This window comes from Salminus brasiliensis, chromosome 13, assembly GCF_030463535.1.
Source record: "Salminus brasiliensis chromosome 13, fSalBra1.hap2, whole genome shotgun sequence".
In the NCBI taxonomy this organism is placed as follows: Eukaryota; Metazoa; Chordata; class Actinopteri; order Characiformes; family Bryconidae; genus Salminus; species Salminus brasiliensis.
The window spans coordinates 36,086,427-36,112,289 of NC_132890.1; the positions used below are offsets into that span (position 1 = coordinate 36,086,427).

General features: G+C 43.4%; 1 protein-coding gene across 2 annotated transcripts; it reads right to left on the bottom strand.

Moving 5' to 3' along the window:
* Nucleotides 1-206: 206 nt before the first annotated feature.
* Nucleotides 207-13,872, bottom strand: bmp16 (bone morphogenetic protein 16). 2 transcript variants are annotated; one of them, XM_072695016.1, is made up of 3 exons: nt 13,249-13,872; nt 2,798-3,129; nt 207-2,403 (listed from the first exon to the last, which is right to left on the bottom strand). In XM_072695016.1, the coding sequence occupies exons 2-3, from the start codon at nt 3,120-3,122 to the stop codon at nt 1,454-1,456; spliced, it is 1,275 nt and encodes a 424-aa protein (XP_072551117.1). In that variant the 5' UTR covers nt 3,123-3,129; nt 13,249-13,872; the 3' UTR covers nt 207-1,453. The 2 variants fall into 2 exon arrangements, with proteins under 2 accessions (XP_072551117.1, XP_072551118.1); XM_072695017.1 differs by lacking the exon at nt 13,249-13,872 and having other exon boundaries at nt 2,798-3,597.
* Between the last annotated feature and the right edge of the window lie 11,991 nt (nt 13,873-25,863).

The window sequence follows — 25,863 nt, forward strand, 5'->3', positions numbered from 1 at the left end:
CAGAGTGTTTCAGACATTATTTGATTATTTGGTGGTAGTAGTAGTAGCATGGTAGTGTGTGTGGCACTGGTAGGAGTGTATAAGGCACATCGGTGTCACTGTCAGGTTGAGGGTTGTCTACCTCCCAAAAATATCCACTGGAAAGGAAAATTAAAATGCAGAGACTTGCAAAGAGAGTGATATCAAAGACAATTCCTAGAGTGCGTGATCAATATTCTGTTTATTTTAAGACATTTTACTTCATCTTCAGACAACATCAGATTTTCCATAGACTGCAGCTGTTGAAGGCATCACACTGGTACAGTATAATCAGGAAATAATGACTGAACAGTTTCACAGACCTGGAAGCCTGGTGCCAAAATGAGCAATGGGTTTTCTGATTTTCTATGTTGCTTTGTTTTTTTTTTTTTCCTTTGATATACGTCACTTTTCAGACAAACAAACAGATTGGTCGAGGCTTTTGTAATGGTAACATGAGTGGGAAATGTAATTTACACAGTGTTATATAGAAAACATGTCTTCCTACCTTAAGGCTTAACAGATATGTGGTATTATGATGATATTCCTGTTTTATAGTTGAACACTGGGAAGCTACCATGATTCCACGACTCACAATTCCATTTTATACATAGATAAATGCAACCAGTTTTGAGCTACCTTCACTGTATTTGTGAGACCTTTTGCGATATGCATATCTGCAATATTTGTCAAGATTAAATACATCATACTTGTTTGCTATTTAAATAGATATACATATATATTTATATATATATAGATATGTTCTCTTAAATTAGATTTACTTTAAGACCATAGATGTTAATTGTTTAGCAACTGTGAACGTTTGACTGCAACGTAAATTAACATAGAAGATCCACCATAAATAAAAGCACTTATACATTCAAACAATAGCATAATAGTTACTCCAAATTAGTGTTAGGATTTAAATATTTTCTGGTGGGAAGTGCTTGCGGACAGTCATTCCTGTAATTGCACATCCGTTGGAGTATTATTTGTGTTGAGACATATAGTGATCTCATTTCTGCATGCACCGGCTTCTTTCCACATCACGGCAGTCAAAGCACATAGCATGGCTTGTCCTTTTTCTACGGGAGCTCGGCACATCTGCTGTTCCCTTTCGGAAGTGAAGGCAGTGTGAGAAAAAAGTGCGAGACGGGGACGGCAGAAAACACAACACGACACAGACACGACAGCTGCTGCACACAGCCCAGAACACAGCGGCGTAGGGGCAGGACGAGTGGGTGGGCAGCAGAACCATGTCAAGGTACACAACATACAGACATATATGGCTTGATGAGAGGGTAAATCAAAGCATCCAGAGGATTCCTGGAGTCCTTAGAGGTTCTGAGGGGTAAGAGCTTGAACATCGTCTTGACATCCCTTTCCTCTGGTCATTCTTTCACCTTTCCTTGCCTTTCCCTCTCGCTACCCCTTGCTATCGGCATCCGCAGCCTTCCACCACCATGTCCTGGTAGTTTTTTAACACCACGTGTTCGTCCTGGTCAAGGTAGAGTAACGCGATGGGGCTGAGGGCTGTGGGCACGCAGCAGGCCCGTGGCACGGCTCCATTGACGGAGTTCAGCAGTGTCTGCACCATAGCGTGGCTGGATGAGTTCATGTGGTCGGCCAGCGGGAAGCGGCACTCACCCAGGCAGAAGAAGGCGTCATAGCCGGTTGGCGCCACAATCCACTTGTTCCACCCCACGTCTTTGAAGTCCACGTAGAGCGGGTGGCGACGGCAACGGGCACGGGAGAGGCGCTTGAGCTTGGCGGACCGCCCGCCGCCGTTCCGCTTTACCCGCCTCTCCGTCCACCCCGCACGCCAGCCTGCCTCTGACCCCTGAACTCTGCCATTTCTAACCCTGCTCCCTCCCCTCCTGCCCCTGGGGGTCCTCTTTCCAAAGGGTACTAGTGGTTCACTGCGCCCGTCATGGCTGTAAGTGACCAGTAGGGGTCTCTGTCGTGTCCAGCTGTGCTCGTCCTGGCCTGCAGACCTGCGCACCCTTAGATGCCCCTCTGAGTCTACCTCTTCCTCCACAGGATGGCTGCTGTTGTCTGGGGTCACCTCCAGGATGAAGGACATGCTCCCTGACCAATCCGACAGCTTCTGGAACAGTTCACCCTCCAGGGGGAAGACCTCCCAGGACTTCCTGTTTTTAGGGTCTCTAGTCAGCTGCCTTGAATGGAGCATGGTGGGGTCTGAGTCAGTCGTGCCACCAAAGAGATACAGGGTGACAGTGTGAGGTTTGGAACTATGACCCATTTCTCCACGCTGGAAACGTAGCTCTGCTGAGACCACATTCTCAGAAGATGGGATTGAGGATAGGTTGAAGGCCATATGGATCCTGCCTTTTTTGTCACCAGGGTTAGGAAGGTCTGAAGACACTGGGAGGGGGGGGGGAGAAAGAAAAAGGTTTTTAGCTTGCAAAGTCTGTGGTCTTGATACTTGCTTAGATTACATGTTCCTTTCCATCGGGCTTCAGAAACTTCCCCTGTCTGGTTGCCCGGGTAATGGCATAATGGTGTACCTAATCATAATTACACATCATTTACCAAGGGCACTTTTCAAATCTGCTCCAAGATCTCTATACCAAAGCCAAGACTGAAACAGCAAACAGTTGGCCCATTGACTTGACCAGGTTTTTCATTGGACACGTTGGCAGCAAATGAGGACTAAAGGAGGTCTTACACATGGCTCTGCTCTGTTAGTGGTGAGATAAATTGCTACGGCAGCCAAAACAATCAGATCTGTTTCTGGCCAAATCTTAATTGCTCTTACCTGCATGGTGGAAGCTACGGACTGTGTTGGCTCCTTGTACGTGCTTGCTAGGGTAGCTGAAGTCTGGATCTTCTATTAGATGGTATTGTTCTGTGTGGAAGCGATAGAGGTCCAGGAGATACTGCGGCACCAGTGCCCCTGGTCGGGGGTTGGGATGGGACTGTAGGCCCAGTCGGGTCAGCAGAAGGTTCTGGATGGTCTGCGCCAAACTGGGATCCAGAGGGGTGACCAGGTTCCCATCAGAATGACTGGAACCCCCCTGGCGACCCGTCAAAGCTTGAGGTAGCAGCAGGGTCATTAGAACCAGAAGGCTAGCAGGGAACATTGTGGACCTAGAGTGAATGAAGGAGAACACATGTAATTTAACAGCAATGGTGGTCTTTTGTGTTTGGATGTGTCATGTCATGTCATGTGTTGAGCATTTTAAATAATTCTCTGTCCTGAAAACTGAAAATCTGTCCTAGACACATAAAAGTCGTTTGAAATATTTTTCATAGTCTGAGTAGCCAAAGGACTCTTAAAGGTTCGCCTTTTTAATCAGTTCCTCTCATTCCTGCTGGCTCTTTTGCACTATAGCTGCAGATTTACAGCTTTATTTGCTAGATTTGTCTCGACTACATGCTGTGAAAAAGGCATTGTGCTGTGTTTGTGTTGCTAATTTATTGGGCTTTGCTATAAGTGACAGTAAGTGCAGAAACAGCAGCATAAGGAAAAGGAGTAGCAGAGCAGAGGATATGGCTGTACTGTTTGATTTAGGGCTTCATGTGTTCTGTTAGACCAATTCATTAAAGCCCAGGTCTCTGTTGTTGATTTAGATGACAAATGAGAATAACCTACAGTGTCGAGCATCAGCATAATGGGTTGTGCTGTGCTGGTCTAAATTCTGGTGGAAACTGTAAGACACATTTGGTGTTTGTGGTGTTCTTCGATGGTCTGTACCAAGACCTACATAGTCTACGTAGACTGGTACTTAGTCCCTCCTCTCCTGTTGTGCAGTGGAAAGGTTTATGTAGCGTTATCTTGATCTCACATGAAGTTTAAGATTACTGAAACTCCTATATAGATCTTATCTTCGATCGTAATGCAAAGGAGCAAGTCTGTTGTGGTGACGGACGAATCATAAAGGTGTGTTTGAGACATCATTCGCTCGATTAAGCAGAAATTGGCGGAAGCACAGAGGGGTTTCCAGTGATCTAACTCAATGTTGTGTGAATTTAAACCCTTTAGTACACTTATGGTCTGAAGTGGAGGCCTGATCTTCCGGCCTCCACCTTTCTTCTTCATATGAAGCAGTATTTGTCTTGGCGATAACATATGGAATCCACTTTCACATCCATAAACCTCTCATGCTATCATGGCAGAGTCAATCTGCGAGGAGATAGGGCCCACAATGGTCCGAATACTTGCTGCTAATCTTATCTAATCAGGGCTTGATGAAAGCTAAAAGCAAACTGTAGAGCTTACAAAATCTGTCCCCAGCACTGTAGGGTAGGACTGGGGGTTTGAGGATACCACAGCAGTTGCTTGTGGTCTTAGGTAATGTGAGGACAGTACGACATGATCTGACACAGAAATGTTCTGTAGGGGGATTGTCCCAGTCCAAAAATACGTTTCTCACACACACACAACCTGTCTGTCATGTACTGTCATTTTACTACGGTTAAGAATTGATCTTTGGTTTAGAATTAGGATTAAGGTTAGGTGAAGGAGTAGATTAAGGTGTAGGTTAAAGTTGGGTTTAGATGTAAGTTAGGATTAGGGTTTAGGTGTAGATTAAGGTGTATTTTAACGGTAGTATAAGATTAGGTTAAGGTGTAGATTAAGGTGTAGATTAAGGTATAGGTTAAGATTCGGTTTAGGTGTAGATTAAGGTGTAGATTAAGGTTAGGTATAGGTGTAGATTAATGTTAGGATGCGATTAGGGTTAGGTGTAGGTTAAGGTTAGGTATAAATTTAGATTACGGTGTAGATTAAGGTTAGGTTTAGGTGTAGATTAAGGTTAGGTTTGGGTGTAAATTAAGATGGGTAGGTTAGGTTTAGTTTTATATTTATGTTAGAATGCGATTAGGTTTAGGTGTGGATTAAGGTATAGGTTAAGATTAGGTTTAGGTGTATATTAAGGTTAGATTAAGCTTAGGTTTATATGTAGATTAAAGTTAGGTTTGGGTGTAGATTAAAATGTAGGTTAAGATTAGGTTTAGATGTATATTAAGGTTAGAATAAGATTGGGTATAGGTGTCGATTAAGGGGTAGGTTAAGATTAGGAGAAGATTAGGTGTAGATCTAGATTAAGGTGTAGGTTGAGGTAAGGTTTAGGTGTAGATTAAGGTTAGGTTTGGGTGTAGATTAAGATGGGTAGGTTAATATTAGGTTTAGGTGTACATTAAGGTTAGAATGAGATTGGGTTTAGGTGTAGACTAAGGGGTAGGTTAAGGTTAGGAGAAGATTAAGTGTAGGTTTAGATTAAGGTTAGGTTAAGATTAGGTTTAGGTGTAGATTAAGGTTAGGTTTGGGTGTAGATTAAGATAGGTAGGTTAATATTAGGTTTAGGTGTACATTAAGGTTAGGATGAGGGAGGGTGGGTGGGTTAAGACTAGGTATATGTGTAGATTACGGTTAGGTTTAGGCGTAGATTAATGTGTAAATTAAGATTAGGTTTAGCCGTAGATTAATGTGTAAATTAAGATTAGGTTTAGGCGTAGATTAAGGTGTAAATTAAGATTAGGTTTAGGCATAGATTAAGGTGTAAATTAAGATTAGGTTTAGGCGTAGATTATGGTGTAAATTAAGATTAGGTTTAGGTGTAGATTAATGTGTAAATTAAGATTACGTTTAGGCATAGATTAAGGTGTAAATTAAGATTAGGAGAAGATTAGGTGTGGATCTAGATTAAAGTGTAGGTTGAGGTAAGGTTTAGGTGTAGATTAAGGTTAGGTTTGGGTGTAGATTAAGATGGGTAGGTTAATATTAGGTTTAGGTGTACATTAAGGTTAGAATGAGATTGGGTTTAGGTGTAGACTAAGGGGTAGGTTAAGGTTAGGAGAAGATTAAGTGTAGGTTTAGATTAAGGTGTAGGTTGAGGTAAAGTTTAGGTGTAGATTAAGGTTAGGTTTGGGTGTAGATTAAGATGGGTAGGTTATTATTAGGTTTAGGTGCACATTAAGGTTAGGTTAAGATTAGGTTTAGGTGTAGATTAAGGTTAGGTTTGGGTGTAGATTAAGATAGGTAGGTTAATATTAGGTTTAGGTGTACATTAAGGTTAGGATGAGATTGGGTTTAGGTGTAGACTAAAAGGTGGGTTAAGACTAGGTGTATGTGTAGATTACGGTTAGGTTTAGGCGTAGATTAATGTGTAAATTAAGATTAGGTTTAGGCGTAGATTAATGTGTAAATTAAGATTAAGTTTAGGCATAGATTAAGGTGTAAATTAAGATTAGGTTTAGGCGTAGATTATGGTGTAAATTAAGATTAGGTTTAGGTGTAGATTAAGGTGTAAATTAAGATTAGGTTTAGGTGTAGATTAAGGTGTAAATTAAGATTAAGTTTAGGCGTAGATTAAGGTGTAAATTAAGATTAGGTTTAGGCGTAGATTAAAGTAATACCATTACATTTCACATGTTTGTATACATGTTTTGGCTTGGTTTCAGTAATGTTAACGAGTTTAACGAGTCGATTCTCAGCTGTGAGTCTAGAGATCAGGCTGAATGGTCACAGAAGGTTCTACTAGGTTGTAACGTACTTGCTGGGGTCATTCCTACACCCTGGAACTGGACTGGAATGAGGAGGACGTTGGTGATGTCATATGAGGGTAGGAACGTTGGATGGAACTGCTGTTTTCTTGAAGTTCTCCTAATGCGATTCTTAATGCTGTGGTTTTGGAAAGCCAGGCCAGCACGTGCTGACCCAGCGTTCTCCAACACCGACTGGGTCACACTGCTTTGGCTTGGTAGTTCTTATCCTAAGCTCTTCAGCATTTACATTGTGATGGTTAATGGATGAAGATTATTCCACATTCTGCCATCACTGCAGTCCCAACAATATGCTCAAATGTCCCAACAATAAACCGGGTGGCTATTTTTTTCTAGGTGCTAGACGCTCGCAGGTAAGGTCCAGATGTATCTGTTCATATACAATAAATCCCAAACTTACTGTTGGAGGCCTTAGTGAGCGCTAATGCCTCTAACATTGGCATTGGCCCTTACATGGGCAGGAACACACTGCTACATTAGCATGCTAACAGTAGACTGCTGGTGTTTGCGACTGTTGGGTCAGTGTGCCATGAGCTTTAGTTATAATACGAGGCAGACAGATGCCTGAATCTCAGCCCCCCCACATCTTTTCTTTGTGTCTCCCTTGCTTCCCCTCCTTCACCAAACTTGTGACAGTGGCCTCGTGGACAATCAGGACCAGACAGTCCACCACGCCTACAGCATCCTGCAGTAAAATAGATTAAGTGACCCCTACTCAGAAGAACTTTGCTGAGGTGAGCTTCCGCAGGTCTGACCGCACCAGCAGATTATCTGCACCTAACTGAAACCCAAGGCGCCAAGCTCAACTTGGCAGCTGCGGCAGCCTTCGCCCCTTTAGCTCCGCTGTGTGTGTTTATGTTTGGCGAGTGTCTCAGTGTCACAGTGTGATTGGGTTCTCCCCATGTAGCTGTTTCCTCCGAGGGGAGAGGAGTAATCAGGGGTAGGAAGGAGGGGCAGGGGGGGAGAAAGCGTTTATTAGATTTCGGGCTGACCCTGGAACAGAAGGCGGAATGACCCCGGCAGACGCGGGGGAGCTAGGCTCGTGCCATCGCTGCGGTCATGTGACCTGACGCCCTTAGATTCGGCAGCGCTGAGAGTGAAGGATTTGCTGTTTTCCCTCTCTCACTCTGTTCCCCTTTCTTGCTCTTTTTTCGCCTTATCTCTCGCCTTCCTGTTACCATTTTTCCTCGGACTGAAATGGATATATCATTGTTCAAAAGGGCACTGTTGCTAGTTACACACACACACACACACACACACACACACACACAAAGGACTGTTTTTGTCCACTCAGTTAAATAAATGAGACCAGCTTTTGTTAAAACAGGGGTAAATTGCTGGTCTTGACATTATAGGTCACTCCTGTTTGTCCTCATGTTGCACCCACACATTACCAAGCTTTTACTTATGGTGATCAGTCAGACGTCCCACGTCCTGGGGACAGTAAGTCCCCACAAACTCATGCATCTCATGACTGTGTGGATTATTTCAGCACCTTGCCAGGTTGCAGAGCCCAGGCCTGTGTATGTTTTGCAAGGCTGGGGCCGGTAGGGGACTGAGATCATTTATCCTGAGCCACTGTCTTCATGTTACGCTCTGTCCCTCCGTCCCTCCACTCTCTCTTCCTGTTGTTTTTCCCTTCTTTCTTGCCCTGGACTACTTCTCCCTCGCTCACTCTCCTCTTCCCATTCTCACTTTCTCTTAAAACAACACATGCTAAAGCTAAAGCCGTGGCAGAGGGAAATGCACGGCAGTGTGATGCAGGCAAATGTATATGTACACGCACACGGAAATATATATCTCATATATAATAATATGTCCTAAGCTGTAATTACAGTATGTCACATGTCTGTTACATACATCTGAGTGTCTACATGTAATATGACTTGTGTATATTTTATATGCTAGTATCCATATGTATTCATGATACATTCCATTAACACGTGCCTATATGTAATAACATGCTTTATGTCTGATAAACAGGTAAGAGCTTATATGTAATAACATGACTTGTGTATCATAAACAATTACATTTCTATATGTAATAACATGCCACAGATATTATATACATGTAAGGCCCTATATGTAATAACATGCCTCAGGTGTTATAAACATGTAAGTACATTTGTTATAACATGGTATATGTATTATAATCAATTAAATACCTATATGTAATAACATGCCCCATGTATTATATACATGTAAGGACCTATATGTAGTAACATGCCACAGATATTATATACATGTAAGGACCTATATGTAATAACATGCCACAGATATTATATACATGTAAGGCCCTATATGTAATACCATGCCTCAGGTGTTATAAACATGTAAGTACATTTGTTATAACATGGTCTATGTATTATAAACAATTAAATACCTATATGTAATAACATGCCACAGGTGTTATAAACATGTAAGTGCCTACATGTTATAATATGCCTCAGGTGTTATAAACATGTAAGTACATTTGTTATAACATGGTCTATGTATTATAATCAATTATATACCTATATGTAAAAACATGCCCCATGTATTATATACATGGTACTAAGTACTTATATGTAATACTGACATCTATTCCAATCTAAATCTATTATACATATGCAAACACCTATATAAAATAATATACACAGATCAGCCATAACATTAGTACCACTAGTAACAGATCTGAGCATTTGAAGCATGGACCTCTGAAGGTGTCCTGTAGTATCTGGACACCTTCAGGCATTAGCAGCAGATCCTTTAAGTCCTGTAAGTTGTGAAGTAGGCAGGGCCTCCATCGAGTGCCATCGACCCTGTCGCCAGTTCCCCAGCTGTCCTTTTTTTCTGAGCACTTTTGGTAGATACTGACCACTGCATACCAGGAACACCCTGCAGGACCTGCCTGATGTTCTGGAGATGTTCTGCCCCAGTCGTCTAGGATATCACAGTTTGGTTCTTGTCACAGTGTCTCAGATTCCTACGCTTGTCCATTTTTACCTGCTTCCACACCTTCATCACCTTCAAGAGCTGCCTAATATATCCACCCACAGATGGTCAAACTGGTACTAATGTTTTGGCTGATAGTTGCATAGTATGTATTTGAAAAAGTTTGTGCTGATAATGTATGAAAACACACACACACAGACACACACACACACACACACACACACATACATACATTCTTTCCCTCCTGTCCAGGGCTGTGTATGAAAACTTGCAGATTGAGATGCAGACAGAGGGAAACCTGTGGCTCCGCTCTCCTGCATTAAGGAGATGAAATCATTAGAATAATACTCCAGGTAGCCTGCAGGGTGGTTTTATTGGAGTGTATTAGCACTCCGCTATAATTTATTCCAGCTGGGCCGATTAAGGGCTAATGATATGGGTCTGCCTGCCTCCTGCACAGACTACAGCATTAAGAAAACCGCCACCACTCACATAAACACACACACAGACATATATAGACAGGTAATTCCACAGACACACAGCGTACTTACATAGACCTGCCTTTGAAACTCATTATTCCACACAGGAGTGCGCAGATAGATGACGGACGACAAACACACACACACACACACTGTGATGCTTGCCAAGGTTTAGCTCAGAGCAGACTAAAGGAGTCCTAAAGGACGAGTGGAGTAGACAAGACAAGACATTGCCTCATAGATTCTGCTCTGTGGGCAGCTTCCTGGACTGGGTTTAGGCCTAGCCTTGGACTAAGCTGTAGTGCCAGTAGAAAAGGTGGGTTAAGCCTACTCCTGGACGGCAAGGAGCATGCTTAATCCCTGGCCAGGGATGGACTCTCAGTTTACTGAGATGGTATCACACCAGCACTCCCTTACATACATCAGCTACAGCTCCTTATTATTGCAATAAACACTTTAATAACTTAATAACTTACTTAGTTAATAACAATTTAATAAATTAATCTGTTTCAATACACATGCCTAGTTGAAAAGTACCTATATTATAGGTACATGACATTACAGTATATACAGGACAGTGTCCTCCATCCTTATCCCATCATCATTCTTTTTGCCATTTTTCACTTTTAGACATAATTTGTATATGGCAGTTGACTTGTACACTTTATCAAAGTCTCACCATGAATGGATAGAATATAAAAATGTTTCAAAATGGCCTGAAATAAAATAATTTTACATTGACATCCATTAAAAGTTCAGGAAGTCCTGTAAAATGGCCACATTTGGAGATGCAAGCTTTTTGCATGACAGCAACAACATAGCAGATTATAGCTGCATAATATTTGTATCCACTGATCAGCCATAACATTAGTACCACCGACAAAGGTGAACCAAACTGGGATGTTCTAGACGTTCTAGGGTCAGAACATTTCCAACACATCAGGCAGGGCTTGTGGGGTGTTCCCAGTATGATCCCAGGAGTCAGTACCTACCAAAAGTGGTCCAAGAAAGGACAACCGGTGAACCGGCAACAGTGTCATGGACACCTAAGGCTCTCAGGGATGCTCATGGAGGCCCTGCCCACCTCACAACTTACAGGACATGTAAGGTGCCAGATACCACAGGATGCCTGCAGAGGTCTTGTGGAGTACAGGCAGGAAAGAGACCTACTCAGTATTAGGTAGGTGGTCCTAATGTTATGGACATTTGGTGTATACGCTATATTAGAGTGTGTTCCAGCCACAGACTATGATCCACTACTGCACTACTGCCAGTGAGATCACACAGTCATCGAGCATTTCTACACATACGATCTGTCCCCGAGCCAAACCTTCCTTTTTTCCTCTGTGCTGTCATCTCTGGAAAGCAAACAAGTGTCCCTCCCATCCATTTCTCTCTGCCCTGTGCTGCCCGTCCCTCTATCCGGGTGGACAGTGAGGAAATCATGACAATTAAGAGGTATGTGCTGGGAAAAGGGAAAAGGCTCGCAGACGACGCTTGCGGAAAAGGTCAGTGTCCTGCAACTCCATGCCTCTGTGGTCCAACCTGAACGTGCACTCAGACGGAGTCCAGGTTCGGGCGGTGTGAGTGAGCTTTTTGGACACAGACAATGAGCTGTAACTCGACACTGTGTTTAAACACACGACACACACGGGCTTAGCTTACAGTACAGCGCTGAACTGAGGAGGCGTGTGTGTGGTTCTACGTGCAGTACAGTATAGGCTCATACTTAATACTTAACTAAATACAAGCGCTAAAAAACGCTGCTGTAGACGAGGAACCACTTTTGGCTCCATATAGGGTCTTTTTTTTGAAGAGATGTTGGTGGGAAGAGCATGGAGAAACTTTACAATGATGTTTTTTTAACCCCTTAAACAGCCTATGTCCCGCCGGTGGGCCGAAAGTGTTATTACACACTATATTACCAGAGAACAGCCTCACCAGTCTGTACAGAAGTCCCTGTAGTTACTGAGGAGTAGTAGTATAAGTACAGTCTCACCTCTGGGATCTGAACGCTCAGTGACGCCACATCCAGGCTTAATTCTACAGATTCGTCAAATTTGTCTACTACTAAGTCTTTCCACAACAAACAGCGCATCCCGCAAATGCAGGAATTTTCTGTTCCACCTCAACCCCTTAAACAGCCTATGTCCCGCCGGTGGGCCGAAAGTGTTATTACACACTATATTACCAGAGAACAGCCGAACCACTCTGTACAGAAGTCCCTGTAGTTTTGGGAGGGGATTACAGATCACAGATGGATAAGACGTACTTGTGAAATAGTTAAACCGCAGAAAAGGATCTAATTTTCTTACATCACTCAAAGAACCCTCTGTAGCACCTTTACTCGAGCATCTGCCATTAAGACAAACTGAACATGTGCTGCAAAAGTTGCAGAACATCAAACTTAACATTATAATAAATTTTTGAATTCATTACTTTTCCTAAAATGCTAGAAATATTGAGTCAAACATTTAAAATGAGCTTTAAGTTTGTTGTTTATAATGTTAAAATGTACACAGTCCAACATTAGACAGTGTTATAACAGTGTAATAACAAAAAACGATTAACCCCTTAACTACAGGGGCTTCTGTATGAACTGGTGGAGCTGTTATAGAAGCTGGTAACAGAAGTTTGTAATAACACTTTCGGGCCGCCGGTGAGCCACAGCCTGTTTAAGGGGTTAAAATGACCAGTGACTCCAAACTTTTGAACGTGAAGTGTGAAATATCATCATTCCCTGTTAATGGACTGAATAAACGGCTGAGTGGATCTGTACATACAGGTTAAGTCCAGGGAACGTTTGGAAAGTTGTATACTTACAGGGGAATTCCACCAAAGTTCCCAAATTTCTGCATAATTCTGTAAATAAATTCTATTTAAAAATGAATCTTTTTTTAATATAATTTTTTATTGTTTATTTATTACAGTGGTCGACACCCATAACTTTTTTTCTATCAATTATGGCCAGTAATCCTGCACCTGTCTTCTGAATTAATACTGAAATTGAATTAATACATAATTTTATTTATTATTTAATTAAATGAATGTGTGTGTGTGTGTGTGTGTGATTTCCAAACTTTCAGACTTAGTTTAAGTCTATCAGTTGTTCTTGACATAGTATCAGAATTTTATAATGAATGGACCAACAGAAATGCTTTGACTTCCATTAAAACTTAAGAAGGTTTTTTTCCCTCTCCTGAAAAGTTGCTGTTTTGCAGATACAAGTTTTTGCAAGACTGCAAGAGTGTGTGTTGTTGGTGATGGTGTGCGTGTGTGTGGTACTTACGTCCAGGTGTAGTGGGAGGTGTGCAGAGTCCATGGTTTGTCCTTGAGCTCCAGCGTTACGGACCCTCGTCACTTGCGCTCTCCTGAGAAGCCGGTTTCCTCCCTTTCACTCTCTCTCTCTCTCTCTCTCTCTCTCTCTCTCTCTCTCTCAGCCTCCCTCTATCTCTCTCCGTGCTGGTAGTTGTCGGGCAGTGGCGGGCTTGACTCCATGCTGCGGGGCCGAGCGAGGGAGTGAAAGATGGAGCGAGGGAGGGACGAGCGACCCTCTGCGCTCACGCACTCATCCTGCTGTCAGCTTCAGATAAGCGCTCGCTTAAAAAATATCCACCGGCTTCCCGCTGGCCCCTGGACCTCTGCTCCACTCTCTCACCTCCTCCACCCCGTCACAGCCACTGCTGCCGCCACCGCTGCCGGCACTGTCCCTCAGGCACCACTGAACCGAGGAGGCAACGTGGATGAGCCCTGGAGGAGAGAGGGAGGTGTGGTGGGCGAGTGGTTGGTGGAGCGGTGGAAGTTTGGAAGTTTCGTCTCTGACCGGTGAAAATTCCCCCTGTCCAGTCTTTCTTATCCCTGGCTTCGGAACTGCCTGTCTCCTTTTCCTCTCTCGCGCTGTCTCTCCTTCTCCTTCTCACTCTCCTCCCCTTTTTCCTCTCTCTCTCTCTCTCTCTCTCGCTCTCGCTCTCGCTCTCTGTCCAGCTGGTAAACTCAGTTAAACTCTAATTGACTTTCCTGTCCATTCGGATCCTCCCTGATAGTGATGTCACTAAAAGAGAGCCCCCCCTCTCCTCCCCTTCACCCTTGGACACATAAACACACACATACACACACACACACACACATATACACACACACACTCACACACACACACACACAGATAAGGTCAGGACTGAGTCGGATATGCAGCAGGTCAGATCGCTGCTCTGCTGCTGTGCTGCTCTGCGCGTCAGTCTCAGTGTTGTTACTATTGTAGGAGACAGGAAAACACACAGGCGATAGAGCAGCGGCAGAGACCCGGCATCCCTCACACTGCTGGACCTTCACTGAACACTCCAGCGTTCAGCTCACACTGCTGGACCTTCACTGAACACTCCAGCGTTCAGCTCACACTGCTGGACCTTCACTGAACACTCCAGCGTTCAGCTCACACTGCTGGACCTTCACTGAACACTCCAGCGTTCAGCTCACACTGCTGGACCTTCACTGAACACTACAGCGTTCAGCTCACACTGCTGGACCTTCACTGAACACTCCAGCGCTCAGCTCACACTGCTGGACCTTCACTGAACACTCCAGCGTTCAGCTCACACTGCTGGACCTTCACTGAACACTCCAACGTTCAGCTCACACTGCTGGACCTTCACTGAACACTCCAGCGTTCAGCTCACACTGCTGGACCTTCAATGAACACTCCAGCGTACAGAGTGACTCAGTAAAGACCAGCGTCTGCACTAATTACTGACACAACCCAAACACTCAGAAACCAAACCTGCACCTACACCTACTACACCTAACCTACTGCACCTACACCTAACCTACTACACCTACACCTAACCTACTACACCTAACCTACTGCACCTACACCTAACCTACTACACCCACACCTACCCTACTATACCTAACCTACTACACCTATCCTACTACACTTACACCTACACTTAACCTACTACACCTACACTTAAACATAACCTACTACACCTCAACCTATACCTAAACTTAACCTACTACACCTCAACCTACACCTAAACTTAACCTACTACACCTACACCGAACCTACTACAGTCAAACTTAACCTACTACACCTAAACTTAACCTACTACACCTAAACATAATCTACTACACCTAAACCTACACTTACATGAACCTATTACACCTCATTAATTCCTTATTTAGAAGCTCCCTAATGAAGAAACGTAGAACGCTGTAACACTGCTGTTTTCTCAGTTCTTCTTCGAGGACATCCCAGGCTGAGATGTGTATTTGGCAAAACAGCATCACCAATGGACAGAAGCTCCTTGCCAATGGAAAAAAAAAAGTATTCAGGAAGCTTCTTGTACAAATGTTCAGAATTTCTTGTTGTACACATTAGACATATGTACGGATGTTATGAGGTCCAGTTGAAATGAACACAAGACAAACAGTTCCAGCCCACTTTTGACAATGTTGACATTTGACAATTGTTTATTAAATGAACCTGAAATGAAATTAAGAGCTGCTGAGGCAGCTGTCAAAATCGAAATAATAAATTGGACAATTTTTGATTGCTGTTTTCAACAAAAGTTGTTTTTTAGTAAGTACTAATATTGTCCCATTTTAATTTACCCCCAGAAATCAGTTTAACCCTTACTCTACTCTATCGTAAGAAGGCAGAGCTACACTAAGGAATTAAGTGATTGACAGAAAGCTGGACCTGCATGGCATCCTTTCTGGATGGAGGGGATGAGCTGTAGAGGAACTTACATGAGCTGCACTTTTACTGTTGGAGCGTCCACCTACCGACAAACTGGGAATCCAGGGGGAAATCCGCTCTGCTTCTGCACTGGAAGCTCAGTGAAGGCGGTCTGAGACACTAAGACTCAATGTAGGAGAAAGGGGCGGGTCTACCAAATGAGTAGGTGAGTCTGTCTCTGCCTCTGGTCTCTACTGCGCAGACTTTGGTTGCAGATTTGACAACATGGCGGACAGTTTTGCTTCATTTCTGTTTTTTTAACATGAACACCATATTAAGGTTTACAGTCTTAACAGTCTCTTCATGAAGGATCATTACTGTGAGGATTTGACAAGAGCATTAGTAAGGTGTTTGATGATTCCCAGCTTATCCCAAAAGTACTGGATGGAGCTCCACCACCATCATTCCAGAGAACACAGCTCTTCTACTGCTCCACAGCTCAATGCTGGGGGGCTTTATACCCCTCTACTAGCCCTTTTCTGGCATTAGGCAGCATGGAGCCGATAGGTTCATGATGTTTATCTGCTCCAGGGAGTCCTATTCTATTGGAGGTACTTCTTCTCTACAGAGACTATAGATACAGAAGTGTGTGTGTGTGTGCATTTACACATCAAAGTCAGCAATGGGTGCAACAAAGTAGCTGAATGCATTCATTAGAGGTGTCCACAAACATTTGGACATAAAGTATTGACTTCTAATATTGACTTCTAGTGTTTGTTAGCCACATTAGCCATGTAGCTCCAGTTTGAAACTACGAAAGGTGAATTTGGACACCAAACATGTCCTGATTGATCGACTACATCAGCGGTATTGATTGATTTTTTTCCTAAATGCGTAAAAATTCAGGAAAATGCTGGTGCAGTAGGTTCATTTCACTTGATAAGATCAGAAAATGTGTAGAAATCAGATTAATATTCTGTTCAGCAATCTCTTAATGCTAAGTATCAGATATATTGTCCGCATTTAAGCCGCTTCCACCTGCCAAGATGCCGTTTTTTTACAGTGGACTGAGTGTTTTGGACGTTTATCCGTCCGTGTGTTTGTTCTGGACTGAGTAATGATGGACGGAGAGGGCTAACGAGGAGGCAAGATTGATTCGCTGTCGGCGAGGAGACCCATCAATCAGGAGAGGGTGAGGAGGGGGATGAAAGTAGGAGAGCTGGTGGAATAAGAGAGAGGGTGAAGGGGTGAAGAATAAGAGGCAAAAAAGTAGAAGAGAGAGAAAGCGAGAAAGGCAGAGAGGAAGAAGGAGGTACGGAGAGAGAGAGAGAGAGAGAGAGAGAGAGAGAGAGAGTGGGCGAGTGAGGTGCCATCGTCCTTCCTGTAGGGTGAACCAAATTGGTATGCGCATAGCGGGGCAATGAGAAAACGTCTCTAACCTCAGAAGACTGATTGGATTGCATCCGTTGAATCACTCAGCCACCCTCCCCGCTCCTCCGACTCCACCTTCTTTAATACACAGAATCCCAAATTCCCTTGTTTCGCCCACAATAGGATGAGTGCATGGCACCGCTGCAGGGAACGGCAGGGTACAGAACATTTGGAGGCCCCGACTGACATCCTACCTGACCCCCATGACCTTATTCATGTTTGATATTATTCTGTATGAACACTGTCGAGCTATAGAATAACACTCAGCTCATTTTGATTAAAAACATGTTATATATAAAAACAAAACACTGGAAAAATGATAAAACTGCAGGACCCTTAATTGACCCTGACACAGTATGTTGGGCGACAGACAATTCTAAGGGCCTGTGATTGACAGGGGCCCTAAAAATGTATTAATTGAATGTTGAATTGTTAGTTGTTGAGTTGTGGGACCCCTGATTCAAATGTCTTGACCCAATGCTAAATTGCAAGACTTTACCATTTACATATTTTTACCGTGATGCATCAAGGTAAGAATAGTGGTGGTGGTTGGTTGGTGTGGTGCAACAGATAACACCACTACCTGCCAGTGAGCTACCACACCATGTGGGAGACAAAGGATAAAAGGATAAAGGTGCACGTATTCGTCACTGTACAGTGTGGACTGTACAGCGAAATGTGTCCTCCGCATTTAACCCATCTGGTAGTGAACACACACTCACACACACACATGTGTTAGGGGCAGTGAGTACACACACACACCCAGAGCGGTGGGCAGCCAACTCCAGCGCCCGGGGAGCAGAGAGGGTAAAGGGCCTTGCTCAAGGGCCCAACAGTAGCAGCTTGCCGAGCCCGGGAATCGAACCCACAACCCTGTTATCGATATCCCGGCGCTCTAACCGCTGAGCCACCACTGCCCCACTGACTGCCCCACTGACTGGGGTTCAATTCCCAGTCTGGGTGACTGTGCTGTGCTACATCTCTTAGAGTCCCTGGGCAAGACTCCTAACACCACAAACTTAAAAACTGACACATCAAACTGCTGATCATTCTGGACTTATATTATGCAAATGAGCTGAGTGAAAAAAAATTAAAAACATAAAAATGTGTTTTTTATCAATTTGTCAAAATTTTCCATTTTCTTCCCAATAATTTAGAATCCACCCATTCGTAGCTTCCCCTAGCTCTAGCAATGCTTCCCCCACTAGGAGGGTAAGGATTTGACACACGTCTATGTGAAGCCACTGCTTCTTTTCCAACTGCCGCTAATGAGACATTGCCAGGCAGCTACATGCTCAAGTCACATGACTCTCTTGACCGAAAACGACTGGACCTAGCCATGGTCCGATCATCACACACAGCATTCCTTTATTATTATTATTATTTATTCAATTTATTATAATTTTTGCCAATTAGCGCACCCCCTTGAAGCTACTACTAGCAATGTTCCCGACACTAGGAGGGCACCGGGCCCCAAGCTCCACCACACCAGATAACAGACGCCTGTGCCGGCCAATGTTGCTTAAGAGTGAAAAAGGGAGGGAGCGCCATCTACCCCCCCGGAGGGAGCACAGGCAATTGCATAGCTCAGCATTCAAACCCATGACCCCTGGGTCATAGTGGTAGCGCAATAGACCACTGGGCCACTCAGAGCCCCCGAAAAATGTTAAGAAAACTATATTGGGTCAGTCTGGACTTGGGTCAGAGCTAGCCTGTCTGTCTTCACTCTGCTCAGATGATTATTGCGTAAGTATTTCTAGCAGTTGCAGTTCAATCTGGGAAAGCTGGGAGGGCCGTAGCCCCCTCATTTCGCCCCCTGCGTCCCACGTCCCTGCATTCCGCTGCAGACACTTTCCCGACGTGATTTTCAGTAACTTCACAGCTGAGGTATCAACAAACGTCTGCATTCCGCCCCGGAAAAGTTGTGCTTTCCATCAATACATCAATATGTTCGCTTTTGTCAGTGCTTGTCTGTTAGTCAGTGGATTAAATACATCGTCCTGTAGATCTAATCAAATTAGGGATCAGCTTTAAAATGCCCTCCAGAATGGCAGCAGACTCTAGCTCAACTTTTGAGAGCTTTAAAAAAACGACTTTCAGAAATAGAGACTGTTATTATGAAGAATGTTGAAAAATTGGAAACGCCTTTCTAGGGCAGCTGTGACCAAGCTGGAGAAATGCCTGAGTGGGATGCATCCCTGTACAGCCAGACAGCAATACATAGCAGCGGTAGGAGCATAAACTGAAAACAGCTACTGACAGAACTGAGGAAAATGGTGACGCATCTGCAAATCACAATTTTTTTAAATATATAAAAATGTAATTCCTGGTTTTGTGTCTGGTTTGCTGAAGCAGAGAGCAGACAGCAGACAGTAGATAGGGGATTGTATCACTTCAGTCAGAAATAATGGTATCTCCAGGCAGCCTCTTCTAGGCTAAGGCCTTACAGGGTTAACAGCCTCCCAAGACAGACTTTCATTCATAAAATCCGCCCTCTCTTACTGAGTGACCGTTTCAATGTCCTCCTCCTCCTCCTCCTCCTTCCAGGCTGGATGTGATCGCGGCTATCAGGCCCAAGGGGAAAGGACAGAGACTTCAGGTCTGCAGAATCAATGAGAATCACTAAGACCATCGTCCAAGTAGCCGTTCGATCGCTGAGGAAAGATGCTTTACACGTGTCGTTTCCGATTTACCAAACGCTTTAAGATGATCCGGCTAGTTTCCAGCTAAAACTGTAGTATGTGACTGTGAACACCTGGGGTACTTCATTTAATCAGTAAGCCAGGTAGCCCAAAGGCAAGCCTGACCAATAGGAGAAAAGGTCATTTGTTTTTGAGTTATCCAGTTATCCAGCTTAACTGAGAAATAATAAAATATTTCGTATCTAATATAAATTATGAAATATCTACAATAAATTATTCTGTATCTACTATTAATGATTTGGCATCTGCACTAAATGTGTCTAGTATAAATAACATAGTTTCTACTACAAATGATTCACAATCTACTACAAAAGAGTCAGTATATACAATAAAAGATTCATTATGTAATATAAATGATTCAGTGTCTACAACAAAAGATTCCGTATCTAATATATAAATGAGTCAGTATATACAATAAATGATTCAGTATTTAATTTAAATGATTCCGTATATACAATAAAAAATAAATTCTCTAATATAAATTATTCAGTGTCTAATTTAAATAACGTGGTATGTACTATAAATGATTCAGTATTTTATTATGCAGTATTTACTGTCAATTATTCGGTATCTAATATAAATTATGTGCTATCTACTATAAATGATCCAGTATGTACTATAAAGGATTCCATATTCACAATAAATGATTCAGTATCTACAATAAAGGGATCGGTATCTAATATAAATGAAGCAATATCTATTATACATGATTCAGTATCTTCAATAAATGATTCAGTATCTGAAATAAGTGATTCAGTATCTACAATAAAGAATTCGGTATCTACTAGAAATGATTTAGTATCTACTGTAAATGACTCAGTATCTACAATAAAGAATTCGGTATCTAATATAAATGATGCCATATCTACTATAAATGATTTAGTATCTACAATAAACAATTCCATAACTAATTTAAATGATTCAGTATTTCATATAAGTGATTCAGTAATTGCTATGAAACAAATATATAACTTTATACACCTTTAACGTAGTGGAGGGTGATGAACCGGAGTTTGGGCTCCATACCTGGATTAACCCTTGATCTGAGATCTGAAAGAACAGAGACCTGTAGCATACACTCCTTCCGTAGCGACAGCAAGACACGTTATGGCTTTACGCCGATAGGCCTTGGCACACAGCCAGGAAACGAGAGATGGATCTTATCTCAGAGCGCTCTGTTTGCACAGGTGACCCCCCCACAACCCCCACCAGTCTTTTTTCGACTGACAGGGCAAACTGAGAGAGTGAGGACAAATCATTGTCAGAGGTTACTGGCTGAAGTTAAACCACTTAGCTGTAAACAAGCAATGACTCAACTCATCTAACAGCAGAATAACATACGTTTAGTATCTGATTATAGTTATAAATATGTACATGATGCACAGGTGTTCGTTCCAAAGAACTCAAGGGTCACCTTATCTACAGAAGGTGGAAGTCTTGGTGTAGTCATGGATGATCAGTTATCGTTCTCAAGTCATGTTGCAGTTCTGACTCGGTCCTGCAGATTCCTCCTGTACAACATCCGGAGAATTCCACCCTTCCTCTCTAGAGAGTCGTCCAGGTGCTCGTTCAGTCTCTCGTCACTTCGAGACTTGACTGCTGCAATCCTCTCAAAGATTCTTGAATGTTCCTTCTACAACCAACTGTCTCTCTTTCTTACTCTGAACAATCTACAGGACCCTATCCAGTCTGGATAGGGTCAAAGCAGCGCAGCACAGCACAGCTGAAACTGCTCTCATTGCAGTTACAGAGGAGCTCCATGCAGCTAAAGCTGCCAGACTGTCCTCGGTTCTGATCCTTCTTGACCTCTCCGCAGCTTTTGACACAGTGGACCACAAGATCCTCCTGTCTATCTTTGCCAGCCTTGGAATTACCGGCTCTGCATGGCGATGGTTTGCATCGTACCTGCAGGGACGCTCGTAACAGGTAACGTGGCAGGGCGACACGTCCGCTCCTTGTAGTCTCTCCACTGGCGTTCCACAAGGCTCGGTTCTTGGTCCTCTTCTTTTCTCACTCTACACTCTACGCTCTCTTGGTAAATTGATATCCTCTCATGGATTCTCTTACCACTGTTACGCCGACGACACTCAACTCATGCTTTCTTTCCCACGCTGACACACAGGTCTCCACCCGCATCTCAGTGTGCCTCGCTGACGTCTCTTCTTGGGTGGCGGCTCACCACCTCAAACTTAACCACAGGAAAATAGAGTTGCTGTACATCCAGGGGCCAGGGGGTCACTTTGCCGTCAACGGCCAAGAGAAAGAGAGTCCCATGGGATGCAGCCATGGTAATGTAAAATTTTACAGCATTAACATTAGCGCTGTTCCTATTAGCATGTGTACGTTATCAACCATGTGCTTCACCTCCAAAATCAAGAAGCTTTCCACTAGATATTAAGTGGATCACGCCGGACCTGTGGACAGCTGGGCCTTCTGTAATACATGCATCAGACGTCACCTTATCCCCCTAATTTTGGTTCGATTCCAAACATGTAGGTATGAACGCAAAGCTAGCTTGGTCCAGCTCAAGAGAACCAAACTACAAGTATAAACACACCCTGAAGTTTAACGCAGCGGTTCTACACCCGAACTGATGTGAACATGCTGCTGGTTCTGGTTTGTAGAGAGTGAGAGTGGAGGGATGTATGATAAAGATGGTGGTTGGTGTGGCGCAACAGATAACACCCGTCAGTGAGCTATCACAGCATGTAGGAGACTGGGGTTTGAGTCCCTGTCTGACTATGCTGTGCTACACCAATAAGAGTCCTTGAGCAAGCATCTTACTCAGGTTTGTGGATGGTGGAGCAGATGGATGCTAGTGTTTCAGGGTGCTCCCGTGTCTGTGTTACCTTCTGGCTCTCTCCTTTTAAAAAGGTTGTTACAGTCAGACCTGCCGGAGTCGTCAGACACTCTCTGATACTGCTCAGCATTCTCTGATCTCTATAAAATCCTCTCAGAACTAACTCTCTCTCTTCACCTTCTCTGAGTAAACGGCCGACCTGCTGGAAGACTGACCGCTGGTGTCCCCTCTACCAGTGTCAGACCAGCTGCCACCGCAAGACCAGCTGCACACACTCCTACCACTGCTACCTGCCTAATGACCATGTTAAAACCTAAATAGACTCTTAACTATCTGCCACTATTATTAAGACTCAGGCTATAGCATCACTTTCTCTCTCTCTCTCAATTGAACGTTGGTTGACGGTCCATTTTGATAGGAATTCCAAAGTGCATTTCTGCAGAGATAAGATTCCTTTGTCCTTAGGTCAGTGTTTTTTTTAGTGAGACAGAAAGACAGAGAGTGAGAGACAGAGATGGTGACCCGTGCCCATTCTCCTCATTGACCTCCTCTCTGAGACAATGTGAGGCGACTGGTTTCCTCTTAGTGCCCCAGTAATGGCAACGCTGCCAGCATGCGCTTGGCAAGTTCTCCTACTCTGGGTTTCATGATAAAACTCATGCGCTCATCACACATACACACACACACACTCGCGCATACACACACACACACACACACACAGCATTGTCCTGACACCCTGCCTCTTCCTCCCTCCTGTAGAACGCATTCCAATGATATCATCAGCGAAAACGTTGAAGACAAGGTCACCAGGCGGGCAAACCCAGGCCAGGGAGTGTATGTGTGTGTCTCCCTGTCCTCGCGTTTTTTCGTCCCTGTCCTATCTGTCCCTACGCTGATTCTCTGAATGAGCACAGGTTAGATGTGTAGTGAGGTGAGAGACGCTCCGGAGACAGCATGTCCTGTACTAGCAGCAGGACCTCATGGCCTTCATGGCATCCCCAAAGGCCCACTTAACAGAACTCGCCCCTTTTAACCAATGAATGTAATGGATATTCAGTTGAATTTCCTAAATTTAATAATGACAAATATGCCAAACGTCATTCAGATAGGTGTGGTGTTACTGTGTTCAAGCGTAATCTGAGGCCGCAGTGTCAGCACACTTCCAGGACAGTTGTACAGTGCAACCTCCTAGAAGCTCACTCTTCCTGCGGTCAGTTTATTGCTGTCCAAATGGGACAGTTTTATCACTGAGGAAAAGTGTAAAACATTTCATGACATATGTGCCCCTGATAAACTAATCCAGTCTGAATAGGGCTTTATTCATACTGGCCCTGGTAAGACTGATATCGCAGCGGTCAGCGCATGCTCCGGTAGACAGATCTTTTCAATTTCAATTCTTTAGAATCTTCAAAAAGCTTTGGTTACCCCTTCTAATATGTTTTACATTTTAAACTTTATTTAGATGAAATGTCCAGTTATTAGAGCTTCTTTCAGATGATTTATATGCTAGAATCAAATGAAACAATTTTGACTATTTTCCTATAGAATATAATTTGGATTTTTGATAGAACATCTGAAAATTACAGTGTTCAACACTGTAAACAGTATAAGATCCCGAGGACCTTTTGAAGGTTCTTCAGTTTAAACTGGTGCAGGAACCTTTAAAGGTGCTTTGAGAAACCTTCAAGAAAGGGTTTATAGAAAAAAAGGTTCCATGAAGTTTCTATAAACCACTATATAAGAGGCTCCTCCACAGTTTCAAACTGAAGAACCTCCAAAAGTTCCTCAATGACTTTGTATAATTGTAAATGAATGCAATGTAGAAGACGTTGGTCAGCCTTACACTACATTTACATTCATGGTATTCAGTAGACGCTCTAATCCAGAGGGACCTGCTTTGCTGATCAAGATATGCAATACACTTATCAAAAGATATTTTGATAAATGCAATTGTGCTTATTTAGAGGGTTTAAGAGAGATATGCCTCCAGTCAGAATCTGAAGACAACGAGGGACTGTTTGTACACACAGTGGAACTTTATTACCTTGAAATTGCCTTGAAATTCCTGAATAAGGTACTTGAAACATTTTAGGTGCCTCAAAGAGCCTTCATTTTCTACAATTTCCACAAGTTCCTCAGAGAACCACTCTTTACAAAAGGGTTCCTTGAGGCCTCTTGTGGTCTTCTGCCAGTGTGGCAAGGTGAGGAACCCCAGAAGGTGCTTTGAGTGTCCTTTAATTTGAACATAGTAGAGTGTCAGAAGATGGAAAGGAAAGTATAAGTTGAGGGTCTTCAGCAAAGCAGTTGCAGGAGAAGTCTTGAGAAAATATTATATCAATTTATAATATCGAAAGAGCGGAAAGAGCGCCATCTACCCACCTGGAGAAAACACGGCCAATTGTGCCTTTTCTAACTCTGGCTGCTGATGGCAAAGCGGTGTGGCTCGGGATTTGATCTCCATAAGGCAGAGAATAGTGTTGATGCTTGTCCTCCTTGCATCATACATGAAGACCTCTACTTGAAGCTGGAGGGCCTCTTGGTACACATTGGGTTTGGATTAGGGAGGGACTCAAATTCTCCAGATGTTGTAGCAGACTAACCTGCATGACCAAATTATGGTTTGCAACATGAGTAGAGAAGAATGACTGGTCATTCATAACCACACCACTGTGGAATGAACAAGGAGATCCTGAAGGAAATAAGAAGATCACAACTGGGAGCTGTAGTTTCAGGGATGTGCAGCAGTTCAGTCTCACTGGGATAGACTTTAGATGAGGGGTTTCCGCTATGAGCTGTCAGGCTGACATGCCAAGAAGCATATAGAGACTCCTACAGAAACTCAGTACACTGTAAAACATGAAGGTGCCTTAAAAAACCCTGAATAAGGTAGATGAAACATTTTCCACAATTTCCACACAGAGTTCCTCAGAGAACCACCCTTTCCAAGAAGGTTCCTTGAGGCCTCTTAAGGTCTTCTGCCAGTGTGGCAAGGTGAGGAACCCCAAAAGGTGGCTTGACTGTCCTTTAATTCAAACATAATAGAGTGTCAGAAGGTGAAAAGGAAAGGATGAGGTAAGGGTCATCAGCAAAGCAGTTACAGGAGAAGCCTTGAGAAGATATTATATCAATAACATGTATCCTAGATTGATCTTGATTTCCTATCATTTCTTGGAGAAGTATACGTTCATGGATGAGAGCTCCAATCCTACAGACATAGAGGGACCTCTGGACTGCAGATCAATGTCAGCTCAGTCAGGAATCAACCGAAGAGGCCTCACTGACACTCCCCAAAACATC

Coding starts and splice junctions, on each gene's coding strand:
- bmp16 (XM_072695016.1), bottom strand. CDS start 3,122: ATGTTCCCTGCTAGCCTTCTGGTTCTAATGACCCTGCTGCTACCTCAA. Junction 2,404..2,797: donor CCGTAGCTTCCACCATGCAG/GTAAGAGCAATT, acceptor CCCCCCTCCCAG/TGTCTTCAGACCTTCCTAAC.